This window comes from Brassica rapa, chromosome A07 (genome assembly GCF_000309985.2).
Source record: "Brassica rapa cultivar Chiifu-401-42 chromosome A07, CAAS_Brap_v3.01, whole genome shotgun sequence".
Lineage (NCBI taxonomy): Eukaryota > Viridiplantae > Streptophyta > Magnoliopsida > Brassicales > Brassicaceae > Brassica > Brassica rapa.
This window is the reverse complement of record NC_024801.2, coordinates 10672624-10688570: the sequence shown is the minus strand read 5'-3', so window position 1 is coordinate 10688570 and position 15947 is coordinate 10672624. Positions and strand designations below refer to the sequence as shown.

General features: G+C 30.7%; 1 protein-coding gene and 1 long non-coding RNA gene across 2 annotated transcripts; one reads left to right on the top strand and one right to left on the bottom strand.

Moving 5' to 3' along the window:
- Positions 1–99: 99 nt before the first annotated feature.
- LOC103828925 lies at positions 100–3222 on the bottom strand. Its single transcript, XR_004449154.1, has 2 exons — positions 1222–3222; positions 100–1148 (listed from the first exon to the last, which is right to left on the bottom strand). It is a non-coding gene; the product is annotated as an uncharacterized LOC103828925 (long non-coding RNA).
- Positions 3223–5413: 2191 nt separating this feature from the next.
- LOC103828924 (probable LRR receptor-like serine/threonine-protein kinase At1g29720) lies at positions 5414–12257 on the top strand. The gene is made up of 25 exons (XM_009104559.2): positions 5414–5796; positions 5916–6093; positions 6160–6231; positions 6319–6390; positions 6462–6533; positions 6651–6722; positions 6824–6895; positions 6992–7063; positions 7156–7227; positions 7321–7389; positions 7493–7579; positions 7654–7716; positions 7799–7867; positions 7958–8008; positions 8099–8140; positions 8218–8261; positions 8359–8738; positions 8820–9015; positions 9102–9122; positions 9228–9383; positions 9456–9547; positions 9636–9846; positions 9939–10170; positions 10246–10399; positions 10473–12257. The coding sequence occupies exons 1-25, from the start codon at positions 5670–5672 to the stop codon at positions 10800–10802; spliced, it is 3006 nt and encodes a 1001-aa protein (XP_009102807.1). The 5' UTR covers positions 5414–5669; the 3' UTR covers positions 10803–12257.
- The last annotated feature ends 3690 nt before the right edge of the window (positions 12258–15947 follow it).

Genomic DNA, 15947 nt, shown 5'->3' with positions numbered 1-15947 from the left:
TTTATGATTTATCCAAGGGTTCAGGCTTTATCCAAGGGTTTAGGGTTTAGTGATTAGGGTTTAGGGTTTAGTGTTATTAAGATTTAGTTTTGATGTATGATTTAGGGTTTAAAATTTTCCAATGGTTTACGGTTTATCCAAGATTTAAGGTTTATAATTTAGGGTTTGGAGTTTAGAATTTAGGGTATAGGATTTAGTATTTTGCTAACATTTTAACAATATTTATTTATTTATTTTTTGTAACTATATTTATGTATTTTTATTATTTTATTTTAAAAATTTATATCATATTTGGAAATTCAATTTTATTTCCTTTTTTAAAAGATATCAAATATCAAATACTCAACCACTATTGGTTGGTAGGTTCACCTAGGGGGTGAACCCAAGAATTTCTCATATAAAAAAAACTGAATGGTTTTGATTTTTTTGTAGAAAACTGAATGGTTTTTATTTTATTGTTATGATTCTCGATTTTCAAAGTGATATCTCACTCTGTGGTTCGTATTAACTGTATTCAAAATATGTTCTATGCTATGCAAACTAACTTTAATAAATTGTTATGATACAGATACGCAAAACTAAAGTATAGCTAACCTGTCCGTAATGTACTAACATATACCGTCATATATTATGCAAAAATTTAATCAATGAAATAAATATAACCTGCATCAATTCAACCATCACCATAAGTTCAACATGGTCTTCAACAATGGAATGTCTAATCATTCAACCATCACCATGGAATGTCTAATCATTCAACCATTCAACATATAACGTTCACGTTGTAAACTGATATATATATCGATTTCAATTAGACCAGAATTAGTTAATGATTTATACGGTTCAAATCAAATAAAACAAAAACGTACAAACCAGAAGCAAAGTAATAAACCTCAGTTAAGCGGATTCGTCAGCCGTCTCCTAACACCCATAGCCGCAATCTTTCAAGCTACCTCCCTCCAGCCAGCGTTGTGATTCATTCTCAGCTCGTTCTCAATCGGTCACTCCGGCGGCGATAGCTTACGAAAACGTTGGGTTGTGGAATCCACCGATCGGAAACCACAACCACGACGGAGCAAGAAACTACCCAACTTCGCAAAACTCTGATTTAGCCTTCTCCTCGACTTCTCGCCGTCCTCAACAGAATCCTCACATGAGAATAAGAAAAATAAGATCAAACCCGCCTCTGCAACATGTCTAACTTCACCTCAACCAATTCACCTCACCTCACCATGGTCGTAAAAGAAGAGCAAAGGGAGAGCGAGCGAGCCAAAACACCACACCAAACTCGATCTATGATGGTTAAGATATGCTTTAGTGATTTGATTGAAAAGGATAGAGAAATAAGGTAATATTGTTGGAGAGGAGAACCTTTTTATCGATGAAAGAGAGAGATAATAGGGCAAATATATATTTTGTTGGAATAAAAGGAAAAACAGAATTTAATAAAAATCATAGCTTTAAAATATTTCAGTGGCATGGCTCTGTAAATACTGTTGAAACAGGAGGGCACCTCAAAAAAGAGCCTTCTGTTTTAATAGTATTGATGTGGTGAATCTTTTTATTGCTTAATATTTGAACATCAAATTGCAACTACTTTTATGTATTTCAACAATAACAATTATTTGAGCCTTTTTTCAGGAAAAAAACCAATAACAATTATTTGTATTATGCTGGCCACAAATATAAAAATATTATTACTCTTTTACAATTAATTTTTGTCTAACGTTCTTTTCTCAAACATATACACTACACAAAATAAACGTTTATACAATACACTAAAAACTCAATAGTTTAACCGAAAAACAAACAGATAACTATCAAGAAAAATTCATACAACTCCAAAAGAACAATTCCACCACATAATATGGTCTACATTATTACAACTCAGTTCCAAATGCACCAATAACAAACACGTCACATACTTTCTACAAAACCAAAAAACAAATAACCAGTGCCGTCCCAAACAATTTGGTGGCGTGAAGCATTTTTTTCAAATGTAACCCTAATAAATTTTTATTTGTTAAAAACACATCTTCTAGTTCCCATTCAGTCTCTTTTGTGACATATAGTAAATCGTAAATATTTTTATCAACTTCAACTTTAAAAAACAAATTCTGCAGAAGCAACCTAAACTGGAATTGCTAACATATATTTTTTTGAAAAAGAATTGCTAACATATTTGATAAACAATCCATGAGTTATAATAAAATCTCCCATTACTTTCATAGAGTTCAATATTTCAGCAACTCTTTTAACTTCTGCTTGTAGTGCCATTTTTAGAAGTTCGATTTCCGAACATAAATAATTTCATAAATACCACCCGCCAACAACCATTGTTATTCTAAAATTCAATTCAAAAGCACTTTATAACTAATTATTAATCAACTTGTTAACAAGATTTAAGATTTTTCCATACTAAGTAAAGAAATAAAAAAGAAGATTGAATTTTTTAAAAAAATATGAAGGAAGAAATAAAGAAGAAGATTTGTTAACAAGTATTCGTGGTTTTGTATCAAGCTAAATAAAATAAAAAGTACTGTACATAAAATAGAAGATGTGGCCTAATTTTTTTAAAAAAAAATTGTGGCCTAAAGCTAATGCTTTAGCTGCCTTATAAGAGGCACGGGCCTGCAAATAACATATGTGAATAGCACAAACGGCAAACAATCCACGTCTAGCAAACGCATGCATTTACATGTTTTTTCCTTTTGGAACATCAACTTTACTTTATGTTTTTTTTTGTCGTCTACCCATCTAAACTAAATCAAGTGGAGAACAGACGAGCTGATTCTCTGAAGAGCATCTCCATCTGTCCGGGTCTGATCTATATGGAAAAAGCATAAAAAGCATAGCTTTACTTTATGTTTAAGTTCAACTATATTTAATTTGGTATAAATCAGCTATTTATTCTATTTTTATTGAATCGATCAATGAATACCACTTACACTCCTGTCACTAACTACTATCAAATGGATCAAAAAACAATTGTGAATTCATTAGAGAATAAAACATATGAACCCGTCGCGTATCACCAGAATACCACTAGTATATTAAAAAAGAAGCATTTTTAAGGATTAACTTTAAAAATGTAAATTAATAACAAAATTGCCAATATACTTAGATGTCATCAATCATATGCTCTCTCGTAACACATAACTAACAAACCAACTATTTCTAGATTATTTACAATAAATGTCATTTGTCATACCAATTATTAACAACTAACTTATACATGGTATTAATATAAGGGGATGTAATCATAGGAATCATTTCTTTTTATTATATTAGAAATAATAACTGTAATTTATTAGAAATTTTCATTTGACCGTAGTTAAGGTATTATTTCCATATAGGACTAACATAATTAATAAATATGGAGATTTGATTTATAGAATATTCTTGGTCTAGTTGTGATACCTAAACCCTTATTAGTCAATGCACTATTTATTAGCTTCTTAAAACATTTGTAATAATGCACAACTAGGTTAAGACGGTACCCTTTTTTTTTGACTAAATTTGATGCATTAAAATAAAAGTAACCAAGGTTTACAATTGTTCGATAATAACATCTTACAATTGAGAAAACATATATCTGAAACAGATATATGAGAAATTATAGAAGAAGTTACAAAGTAACTTAGCAGTTGGTTAAGATGGGAGTTTTCCAATGCATGCACGGAGCATGATGACATAAACCTGAGATTTAGAGGCGTTTAAAATGGAGGTCTATGATCTCTTTGACCGCCACGACCGCCACGGCCTCTATTTTTTCTTCCTCCTACTAAAGTCCACTGCATTTCTTGAACTTTTTGTGTTGGTTTAATTGGTCGACCTCCTCGAGTCCTTTGAGAAGGATCTCCCATTTCAAACCCTGAAAACTCTGAATGTAATGCAGCAAAATGGCTACCAAAGACACCTCCTTCAACATTCTCAGTCACTAAATCTGAAGAAGTAGAAGAGAAAGTTACCAAAGCAGGAGATGAGCCATGAGATGGGGTATGGATTTAAGACGGTACCTTACACAGAATGAACATTAGATTTATAAATATTTTATGTATTATATGTTTTTACATATTATAAAATAATAAATATATATTAAATGATTAAAATCAGTAATTATTACATATATAATTAAATTGGTGCGAATTAAGGTGATACCTAAACCCTTAGTCAATTCACTATTTATTAGCTTCTTAAATCATTTGTAATAATGCACAACTAGGTTAAAACTGCATCTTGCGCATAATGAACATTAGATATATAAATTATTTTATGACGACTTATATGTTTTTACATATTATGAAATAATAAATATATATTAAATAATTAAAAAAATCAGTAAATATTACATATATAATTAAAGTGGTGCGAACATATAAATAAATATGTAAGAAGTCTTCCTTTGTAAATTTTGGTTTACATTTGTATTTGTAAAATTCTCAATTATACCAGCAAAGGCTTCTAGAGAAGCATTTTCTGATGAGTATGTTAGTTTTGCAATTAACCGAAGGTTTGCACATATTTGATTTTTCTAAAAAAAACTTATGGAAAAATCTTTTAGGAGTAAACTTCTATCGAAGTCTTTTTACCTTCATATGAAGTCTTCGAAAGGTTAGTTTTGTAGTTGATCATGTTGGACTTTTTAAGAAAAAACTTCTAGAAAAGTCTTCGACTCGAAAAATTATATAAAAGTCTGCTTTCAAAATTAGAGGTTTGACCAGAATTTCAAAATAAAACTAAAGAAAAATTCTGAAGAAGTCTTTCACCAGAGCAAAAAGACTTCTCAAGGTCTTCTAATTAATATTAAATGTTTAATTTCTTATTCATTTTCTTAAACTTAATCTTCAAGCAATGGCTTTTTCTATGCGACTATTGTATAGAATAATAGACGTAAAAGGATTAGTTGACTTACCTAGAAAAGGACCAAATTGACTCAGTTTCTGTATAGTACTTTAGTACTCTATTGCATAAAATTATAAAATACTGACAGAGAACCAAAGAAATCAAAGTGGAGTAAATAAATTTTTATTCCAACTAGTTCTTGGATCGAAGGGAAAATGCAAGTCAACTATCAAGAAGGTTGATTAATAATTTGAACAGAATAACCAACTAGTTCAAGTGCTAAACCTATGAAACTTCATGTAAAATTCTGTCAGTCTTATTGATGCACAACTGATCAACCCCTCCAGTTTTCATTTGTTACTAAAACAAGCCACCGCTCCCAAATTGGGACTCAACAACAACAAAAGTAGAATCGGTTATGTAAGTTTCTGTTGAGACTGGTGACAATAATGCTTTGAGAATCATGAAATCTCACTAGTAGTTATAAAAGTAGAATATTAAAAATGCAATAGAATGGGTGAATAATCCTCATTGTAAAGTTTTTCCTTCATATTGTATATAAATAAATTCAGAGAGGCTGGGTTGTAATTAAGAAATACATCTCTCCCGATTTAAAAAGCAATCAGACCCCACGTGTAGACTCTTAATCTCAGGTTAGCCAAATTACATTCTCAAGACACTTCACATCTTGCACAATTTTTAATATAGACAGATATATCTAACATTTTTATATAAATATTGATATTTAGGAAGGGTTACTGATTAGTACTATTTAGATGTAGTGTTTTGAAGTCATATGTAGATCACTTGAACATAAATCTTCCATGTCTTCAGCTAACAAGCTCATGATGATGTCGCAAAGCCGCCATTTTAGCTCTCTTCTCACCGTTCTTATTTTTATTTGCTTGGTCTGTACAGTCTCTGCTTCTCCTTCTCTGCACCCAGATGAAGGTTTATTAATTGTTTTAACTTTCAATGCATTTATATATATGTCGCCAGACAAATATGGCTTATCTTTGTGAATTTGAACTAAAGCATGATTTTGTCTCTAATATGTTTGTCTTTTCCAGTGAAAGCCCTCAAGGATATTGCATCCACACTCGGTGTCAAGCACCTGAACCTAAGTGAAGATCCATGTCTCACAAAGACTCTGGTGATAACTCAAGATGTCCTCAAAGAAGGACATAACAGCACAATCAGATGTGACTGTCATTTTAACAACAACAAAACTTGTCATATCACACACTTGTAAGAAACTGGACGTTTGTTTCTCTGGTTTTGGGATCCATATAACTAATGTTATTTCATGTGCAGTATCCTTAAGAAATTCAGTCTTCCGGGTAGACTTCCACCAGAACTCTCAAAACTTCATTATCTTGAATCGATGTGAGGAGGGATCTTTGTGTTCAGTTTCCTCTGTTTTGGTTGACAAAACATTATAGAAAATGGAACTTATTTTTCTTGTTTGTGCAGTGACTTATGCCTTAATTATCTTTACGGCTCAATTCCTATGGAATGGGCCTCACTGCCTTACCTCACATCTATGTAAGTCTTTTATCTCGAGTTTCTTGTGAAGGAAGTGAGACTTCTAAATTTACCTGAATTTATCTTTGTAGCTCTGTTTGTGCGAATCAATTATCAGGAGACATTCCCAAAGGACTGGGGAAGTTTATTAACCTCACCCAATTGTATGTTTTACAGTTTTTTTTTGGGTCAGCTCATGTGATTACATATATTATTTCATCCTTTTGGAAAATTCGTAAATAATGCTTTTTTTGTTTGTTTGTTTGTTTCAATGACTTCAGAATTCTGGAAGCCAACCAATTCTCTGGAATTATCCCTAAGGAACTTGGGAACCTGGTTAACTTAGAAGGATTGTAAGCAAGAATATTTTAATCACCTATTCATGATTAGAGATTAGGATGTTTCTTTAAAACATGAACAACTAATTTTGTTTTTGATTTGCTGATTCTCCCAGAGCACTCTCTTCTAATCAATTAGTTGGAAGCGTACCCGAGACATTAGGAAGACTAAAAAATCTGAAAAATCTGTAAAATCAGCTTTCTTTTCATTATAAGATAGCCTGTTAAACTGTTCAACTGTATAACCATTATGTATTTACATTTTTTCATTGTATTGTCTGCAGCCGTTTTAGCGATAATCAGCTTAACGGATCCATCCCACAGTTTATAGGAGACTTATCTAAACTTAAAAGACTGTAAGCCAAGAAATTATGTATTAGGGTTTAACAGCTAGAAGCATTACAATCAGTTTCAAAGTTTTTTTTGACTTGTGCCTATTTTTAACCAGAGAACTCTATGCCAGTGGCCTTAGAGAACCTATTCCAGACTCCATTTTCCGTCTAGAAAATTTGATAGACCTGTAAGCAATACTGTCCCAATACATCCAAGATTGTATAGCACATAAACATGATATTCTTTATCTAAACTGTATCCACTAATTTTTTTTATACAGGAGGATCAGTGACACAACTGCTGGATTGGGACAGTTTCCAAATATAATTAGCAAGAACCTGAAATATTTGTATGCAGTGTATCTCATATGTATTTATGTCTGCGGTCCAGACATGATCCTGTTTACAATACATGTGTTCAGGACTCATGATTGATTCTGTTAATTTTTTCAGGGTTCTCAGAAACTTGAACTTAACAGGACCTATCCCAACAACTATCTGGGATCTTCCTTCCCAATCTCATGGCTTTGTAAGTTTCATGTATATATAATAAGATATCTTTTGTAGGTCTCATTTTTTGAAACACCATCCAATTTTTTTCCTGTTCCGGGCAGCGATCTTTCCTTTAATAGACTGACTGGAGAAATACCAGCCAATGCAGTTGCGCCGAAATATACGTATGTCACATAGTGTTGAATGATTAGAGAGCATTTTAGATTATGAAGTAAAGTTTTATGAACTCTATTTTTTTGTTTTCAGATATTTGGCTGGAAATTTGTTGTCAGGAAAAATTGAATCAGGACCTTTCCTTACTGCAAGCACCAATATGTATGGCCAGTGTCACTTCATGTAAAAAAAATATCTCAACCTTAATAGGCTATAATCTCTTGCTTTTATTTTGGCGTTTTCAATGGACAGTGATCTTTCTTATAATAACTTCACATGGTCTCCAAGCTGCAGAGAGAAGACGTATGTTCTTCTTTCTATTATTATCCTAACTACTGTTTTTTTGTTCTTAGAACTTTCTGAAAGTTTGATGACAATACTGTCCTGATGCAGGAATGTAAACACATACGAAAGCTCGCAGTCAAGAAACAGACTGTAAGAACATTTTTGACTACTCTTATGAATCACAGGTCGCTGTGCACACTTTTGTTAACTCAATTTTCTTGATACAGAACCAGACTGCTTCCATGTTCTGCCATAAGCCAGTGTCAAAATTGTAAGTGTCGTATTTTGTAAGTCAATTGTTTTGCTTCCATTTACAAGTTTTTTTTTTGAATTTGAGTATGGTTTTGAAAGAAATTCATTTTGTGCAGATAGTAAATCGCTTCATATAAACTGTGGAGGACCTGATGTAACTATCGAAAACTCTCGAGGAAGGTTTTTATATGAGGGTGATAACTATGGACTAACCGGTTCAGCTATGAACTATCATGGGAAAAACTGGGGATTCAGCAATACTGGTGACTTTATGGATGATGCAATAACAGAAGATGCATACTCAATTTCATCAGAATCTGCAAAATATCCTGAGCTATACCAGACAGCTCAACGTTCTCCCCTGAGTCTGGCTTACTTTGCGTTTTGTTTTGAAAATGGAAGCTACAATGTGAAACTCCATTTTGCGGAGATTCAATTCTCAGATGAGGAACCATATGCTAGGCTAGCCAAACGCTTCTTTAACATTTACGTTCAGGTATATTTACATCTTTTAGCTGCGGATTCCTCAAGAAGAATTTTTCAGCATCTTTGGCTAATTCTTTTGTTATCTGTTTAGGGGAAGTTGATTTGGGAGGATTTCAACATAAGAGAAGAGGCTAATGGAACTCACAAGGAAGTTATAAAAGAAGTGAACACGACCGTGACTGATAACACTTTAGAGATACGGCTTTACTGGGCAGGGAAAGGCACAACCATCATTCCTAAAAGAGGGAACTATGGCTCTCTCATATCTGCAATCTCAGTCTGTCCCAGTAAGTAGAAGTTCTTTGGTATAAAGTAACATCAAGTTTCTTATGAACTTTAATCTTGATTCCTTTTCTTGTTCTTGTTTTCTCAGGTTCTGAATCTGAATGTGGCGGTAAGAAGAAGAAACGTCAAGTCTTATTAATCCTATTTTCAGCTACATTTATGTAAGAATATTGATCGATATCTCTCTCATTATTTTGCTTCTCTCCATCTTCAGTTGAAGTGACGACTTCTCCAGTCACAAAAGAACACAAACCAAGAACGTATCCTCTCATTCTCGGAATAGCAGCCTTGATACTTTCTCTGGTTTTCATGATTTTCGGCGCCTTCTACTGGAAGAAATGTGTTAGAAATGCAGATGCAGGAAAGAGAGGTAATATGAGTTGACGTTATATTGGTGATTTGTTTGTGAAAAAAAAGAGCTAAAAGATCTAAATGACAACAGGTTCCTTCAGTTTGAAGCAACTAAAAGTTGCAACTGACAATTTTGATCCATTAAACAAGATTGGAGAAGGCGGCTTTGGATCTGTTTATAAGGTAACAAAAGTGTTTTTAAGTTCTAGAAATGCCAATGTACTAAAAAAGACGTGAGAACCAAGTTAATGCCAGTAATTTGACAATACAGGGGAGATTACCAGATGGAACATTGATAGCGGTAAAGAAGCTATCTTCAAAATCATGTCAAGGTAACAAGGAGTTTGTAAACGAGATAGGTATGATCGCCTGCCTGCAGCATCCAAATCTTGTGAAGCTCTATGGATGCTGTTGTGAGAATAATCAGCTTCTTCTTGTCTATGAGTACTTGGAGAACAATTGTCTTGCTGATGCATTATTTGGTAAAGTTCTGACTATGAAACAAATCTTGTTGCTGGATGCTTAGCTTCTCCTGTCTTGAAGTTGACTGTTTTCTTGTAACTGTTGTGTGCAGGAAGAAGCGGTCTAAAACTAGAATGGGGAACAAGACACAAAATATGCGTAGGAATCGCGAGAGGGCTTGCTTTTCTTCATGAAGATTCAGCTGTTAAGATCATTCACAGAGACATCAAAGGGACAAATGTACTGCTAGACAAGGATCTGAACTCAAAGATTTCGGATTTCGGGTTGGCTAGGCTTCATGAAGACGAGAAGAGCCACATTACCACCAGAGTTGCAGGAACAATGTCAGTCTTATACAAATGAATCCAACATTTGATAATGTTTTTGAATGTCCTGTTAAAGTTATGTTTTGGTTACAGAGGCTACATGGCTCCTGAATATGCAATGAGGGGTTACCTAACAGAAAAGGCAGATGTTTACAGCTTCGGTGTGGTGGCCATGGAGATCGTTAGCGGAAAGAGCAATGCCAATTACACACCAGATAACGAATGTTGCGTTGGTCTTCTCGATTGGGTACTCAACCAATACTTCCCCCACAAGTATCTGCGTTGCGTGCTTAACAAGGTTCTTTATTTTTCAATTTCAGGCGTTTGTTTTACAGAAGAAAGGAGCCTTCTCTGAGATTCTGGATCCGAAGCTTGAGGGAGTGTTCGGTGGGATGGAGGCAGAGAGAATGATAAAGGTGTCGCTTCTATGTTCCAACAAGTCTCCGACCTTAAGACCAACCATGTCGGAAGTTGTGAAGATGCTTGAAGGCGAAACAGAGATAGAACAAATCATCTCAGACCCTGGAGTGTATGGAGATGAACTAAGGTTTAAGCAATCGTCAGAGATCGTGACAATTCCTTCGTCTTGTGAATCTGCTTACGACCTGTACCCTTTTAGTCCAGAGTCCATTGCTGTCTCTAGACAGTAGTTTAAACAGAGCTTCGAATCTACGATGAACCACTCAGACACAATCACTGAATCACACTTGGTAAGATTGTGGATACTGACACTTGATTAGTTGGGAATAAAGTGTTGTCGAAAAATCAAAACCCAAAAGATAGTAAAACTTTTGTATTCACAACCGGTCAACTTCTCCAGTTTTCAAATGTTGATAAACAAGCCAAGAATCGGTTAAATCATCTATGTGCAAACATCTAACATAGTTTCGCCAAGATTACTACTCTACCATGCAAGTTAGGAGAAGTAACTATTATGTTGGATCATGTATTTGACTTCTACGTACGTGGTAAACTATATAAATATTTTAACCAAAAAAAAACTATATAAATATGTGCTGATATCTCTATTTGTATAGTTTCTGCACAAGTTGACTTTTGTGTCTTTGTAGAATTTTTGGGTGAGAATTGATAAATATAATATCTACGGTCAAAGAAATAAGGTGGTAAATTTAGAAATGGCCTATTTAGGCCACAACCCACAATGTCTATAATCGAGCAAGTAATTAGGTGATCATGCACGAATGATATGTATTTTCATAATCGGATATCGAAGGGTGTTGAATTTACTTTCATGTCCAAGAGAAGTGAGAGGGTTGTCAGAAGACGAATCTAGTGGCAGATTTTAGTTAATTGTACTATATGATGTAATTGCCAGAGAGTGACAGATTGTGACTGAGTGGAGTTTACATAGGTACTATTTAGTAGAGGTTTAGGCTAGACAAGAATTATATGTTTACTATTGTTCCGTTCAATCTACTTGTTCCGCTAGATCCGCAACGATTGATCCGCTTTTTCCATTCGGAACCTATGGCTGAGAATATAATTGATGGAAGAACTGCATTGTGTGTATCATCCACTATACTCTTACCATTCAGCAAAAATATGATCAATTTATGTGTAAAAAGTGGCTCGATCACTTTTTTAAAAAACGTTTTTTTTTTGTTCTTGTTTTAAGAACCACAAGTGGTTCATTTCATCAACTCCCATTTAGGAGTAGTTCAAATTTATCCACTAATAATAAATACAATAATATTGTTTAGTAATTCATATATATATGCAACTTATTTTAACTATTAATTTCTAGACTTAGCTTTATTATATACACAGGATCATTATATTTCATTATATTATTTTGGCTATATATATATATATATATATATATATATATATATATCTTATTATTTAAAATAATATTTTTGATAATGTAATATTTACTTTGATTTTTTTTTAAATATTTTTAAGTTGGTGAGTTGGTTAATATTAAGTTACTGTATTCTACTTATTCATATCATATATAATTTATAGTTTATTAAATCTTATAGTATAAAATAAATAGCCTGTACATATTTATCTTAAAATTAATTAATTTATAAAAAAATACAAAAAAATATTAATTTAAACCTTATATAAATTATCATAAATTTGTACAATATTTTGAACCGTTTTTTATCCACTTTCATCCTTCAGCCTATGTTTTGAACCGCTAGATCCGCTTGATCAACTTTTATTTCGCTCGATCTGTTGGATCCACTTTTTTTGCTCGATCTGCAATGCTTGATCCGTTTGTTCCTTTAGAGTTTATTTTAAGTAATATAATTACTTAACAATTCTCTACTATAGTCTTTTATATTAATAATAGGTACAATGACTAATTATATATATATATATATATATATATATATATATATATATATATATATATATATCTAATCTATTAATTTAGGATTCTATTTTTATCTACCATTAGCAAGTCATAGTAGAACCATCTAAAGAAATAGTTAATATGATATTTTGATTATTTACATTAATAATAAACCAACTATAAATTTGAATTTTATTTTTTAATTATAACAAAATCTGTTGAGAAAGAATCTAACAAAATCTTACTTAAAATTTAAATATTTTTATAAAATAACATATTAATTAATTTCGTAATTACTAATATAATATTGTTATAAATCAATGTTGACTAAACTTTTATTATAAAAAAGAAAATAAAAATTATATACTATTTTTAATAAATTATATAATTAGATTATGTATTATATAAAAATTGAAGTTATATAAGAATTAAACATGATAAAATTATATTAAATAGGTAAATTAACAAATTTTATTTTTTTAAATTGTTTTATTTAAATAAATTATCACTCATCATTAATGTTTTTAAACAAAAATAAATTTATTAAGATATGTTAAACTTTTATATCTACAACTATATATTATTTTTTATTTATTTTGAAACTCTCGACAATATATTTTTTAAAACTTTTATATACAAAGATATAATATTATATAATAACCTTTAATTCATATACTATTTTAAAATATGTTATTAGAAAACTATGAAATTTTAGTAGTTCAAATCAAATTTTAATTATAATTTTTTCTTAATTATAAAAAAATCTGTTGAGAAAATTTAGAAAATCTCACCAAAATTTTAAATATTTTTTATTATAAAATAATGTATTAATGTAGTAACAAAATACATTCAAAATGTAATATTCCAAACTCAAATATAGTACTGTAATTTTTCAAAGTTTACTTGACAAAATATAAATTTTGAAAATAAATATTCAAACTCAAAATGGTAATATTTGAAATTTTACAAAATATTAAATCACAGATAATAAAGAATAATTTTTGAAATGCACCACGGAAAAAAACAAACTATATATATCGTAAAAATTAAAGCAATCGAATATTTTGAAAATATAATTAAAAAAAAAAACTTAATATCATAGCATACAAAAAATATCTTATATCAATAAAATTTAGTAAAATAATATGATATATGCTACTATGTATAAAATTTTCTAAAATAATAGGGCTATAATATTTAAACATATTTTTTTTACTTAAATTCTGTAAAATACTAAAATAATAAATGTTAAAGTATATTTTTTAAACCGAGCATGCAAATATAAATTATCTTGAACTTATTTATTTTCTATAATATAAATTTAAATTTTTTAAAAATGTATTATAACAAAATGTATAAATTAAAGAAAAACATATTTTGAAAGAGATTTTCTATGTGATTATTTGATATTGTTATTTTATTGTATCTAACTCAAAAATATATTAGTATGAAATAAGCATTAATAACAAAGTAAAATGTATTAAAAATCACTATATATGAATAATGCTGAATAAAAAATATAAAAAATAATATTATTGAGTTACATAATATATAATTCTAAAATAAAATTTTATATTTAAAACATTTTTAATAATATCTAATGCATTTATAAAATGAAAAAAATATCCGCACGAACGTGCGGGTTAAAATCTAGTATATATATATTTTAAACAGTTTCTATTATATTTTGAATAAGAAATTATATATTTATTGCATTTAGAAAATTATTTTTAAAACAACTATTTTAATTATATTATGAAAAAACTAAATTATTAATTTATATATAAATTATATTAAATGTGTACAGTATTTTGAACTGTTTTTTATCCACTTTCACCATCATACATATATTTGAACTGCAAGATCCGTTAGATTCACACTTGATCCACTAGATCTGCTAGAACTACTTTTGTTTCACTCGATCCACTTTCTCCATTTGAAACCGTACAAAAGTAGCTGTAATCATTAATTGGATATCGAAATACAAAACCTTGTATCCGAGAGTATTCATCTTTCGGTCGAGTTAAAAATGTTGCCTGTAAGATCAATTAATGACGTGTCAAAGTTCCAAGAAACATTGCATAAAGTATGTGATTATAACTCCTCGAAGAACGTAACATACATTCAACAACAATGGAATGTCAACAAACATAATACGATTGATAACATAAGGGAGATTTAGTTTTTGAGCATGAAAACTATTAAACCAGTTATAGAGAAAATCCCAATTCAAGAAATTACAAGACATTCCCTAATAATTTCCAATTCCTCGCGAACAATCTGAGAAGAATCTTTGAGTAGAGGTGCGGATTGATGATGTTAAAAAGTAATCTTGCCTTTTCGAAACACGGATCAAAATCGAATCTCAATGTAAATTATATAAAACCATTTTCAATACTATTGTTTATCCATACCTGAAATTAATCATTATTTCTAACATATTTTTCTAAATTTAAAGTTGTACTACAAAATTAATCAATAAAAACAATTTTTGAAAAGAAAGAAGAAAAATTACGTTTGATCATTTTGCTAAACATTATAATTTAAAGTTATAAATAACATTCTATTTAATCAAAACACATAACCTTCTTCAATACTTTTAAAAATAATCAACCAAAAATATACCGGTCCTTTGAAAGAGCGGGTCAAAATGTATTATCATATAAAACATGAAAATTTAAAAGTTATCGGTGCTTTATGGAAACTAATGAGCCCAAAAAAAAACAGTCGATAAAGTTTATAAGCAAAACACACAAAATTAATACAAATGCCACCGCAATATAATTACCCACCATCTAAGCATCCACTTCCTACTCCCAAATCAGATCAATTTCATAAAACAAATAAGTAATCACAAAAGTAATCAAACACCAACACATCCATCACGGGAGCTTTAATATCTACATACGCAAAAATCCAAGAAGCAAAAACTAACAACACTTAAAAACACTACAAGATACAATAAAACTAGAACATCCGCTCGAAGCTTCTCTTTTTGCAATGATAATACACAATTATATAGTAACATAGTACAAGTTTTTGCAATGGTCACAAGAATTATATTGTGCAACAATATGTACATCAAAACACACAAAAATTAACATATAAAGCTATTTTCTACAGATATTTAAGAACATATTTTAATCAACAAAACACCCGTCACAAAACAACTACATGCAATACTGCATTTTGCTGTAATTAACAATTCACAACACTCACATAGCACAGACTTTCAAACATACAAAAATAAGTTATCATCCAAGATAAAACACCCAAAAATCTTCCACATTACACAATTGTCAAATCAAAGAATCCCTAAACACAACACATCCGAAAACACAAAAGGACATACACACTAATCAACTAACAGAAGTCCACGATATATTTACAAGCAAACAATAACCCGCACGAAGCGCGAACAAACCATTAATAATAAATAAAATCAGTTTCGGAGGAAATACGGTAGCGTGCA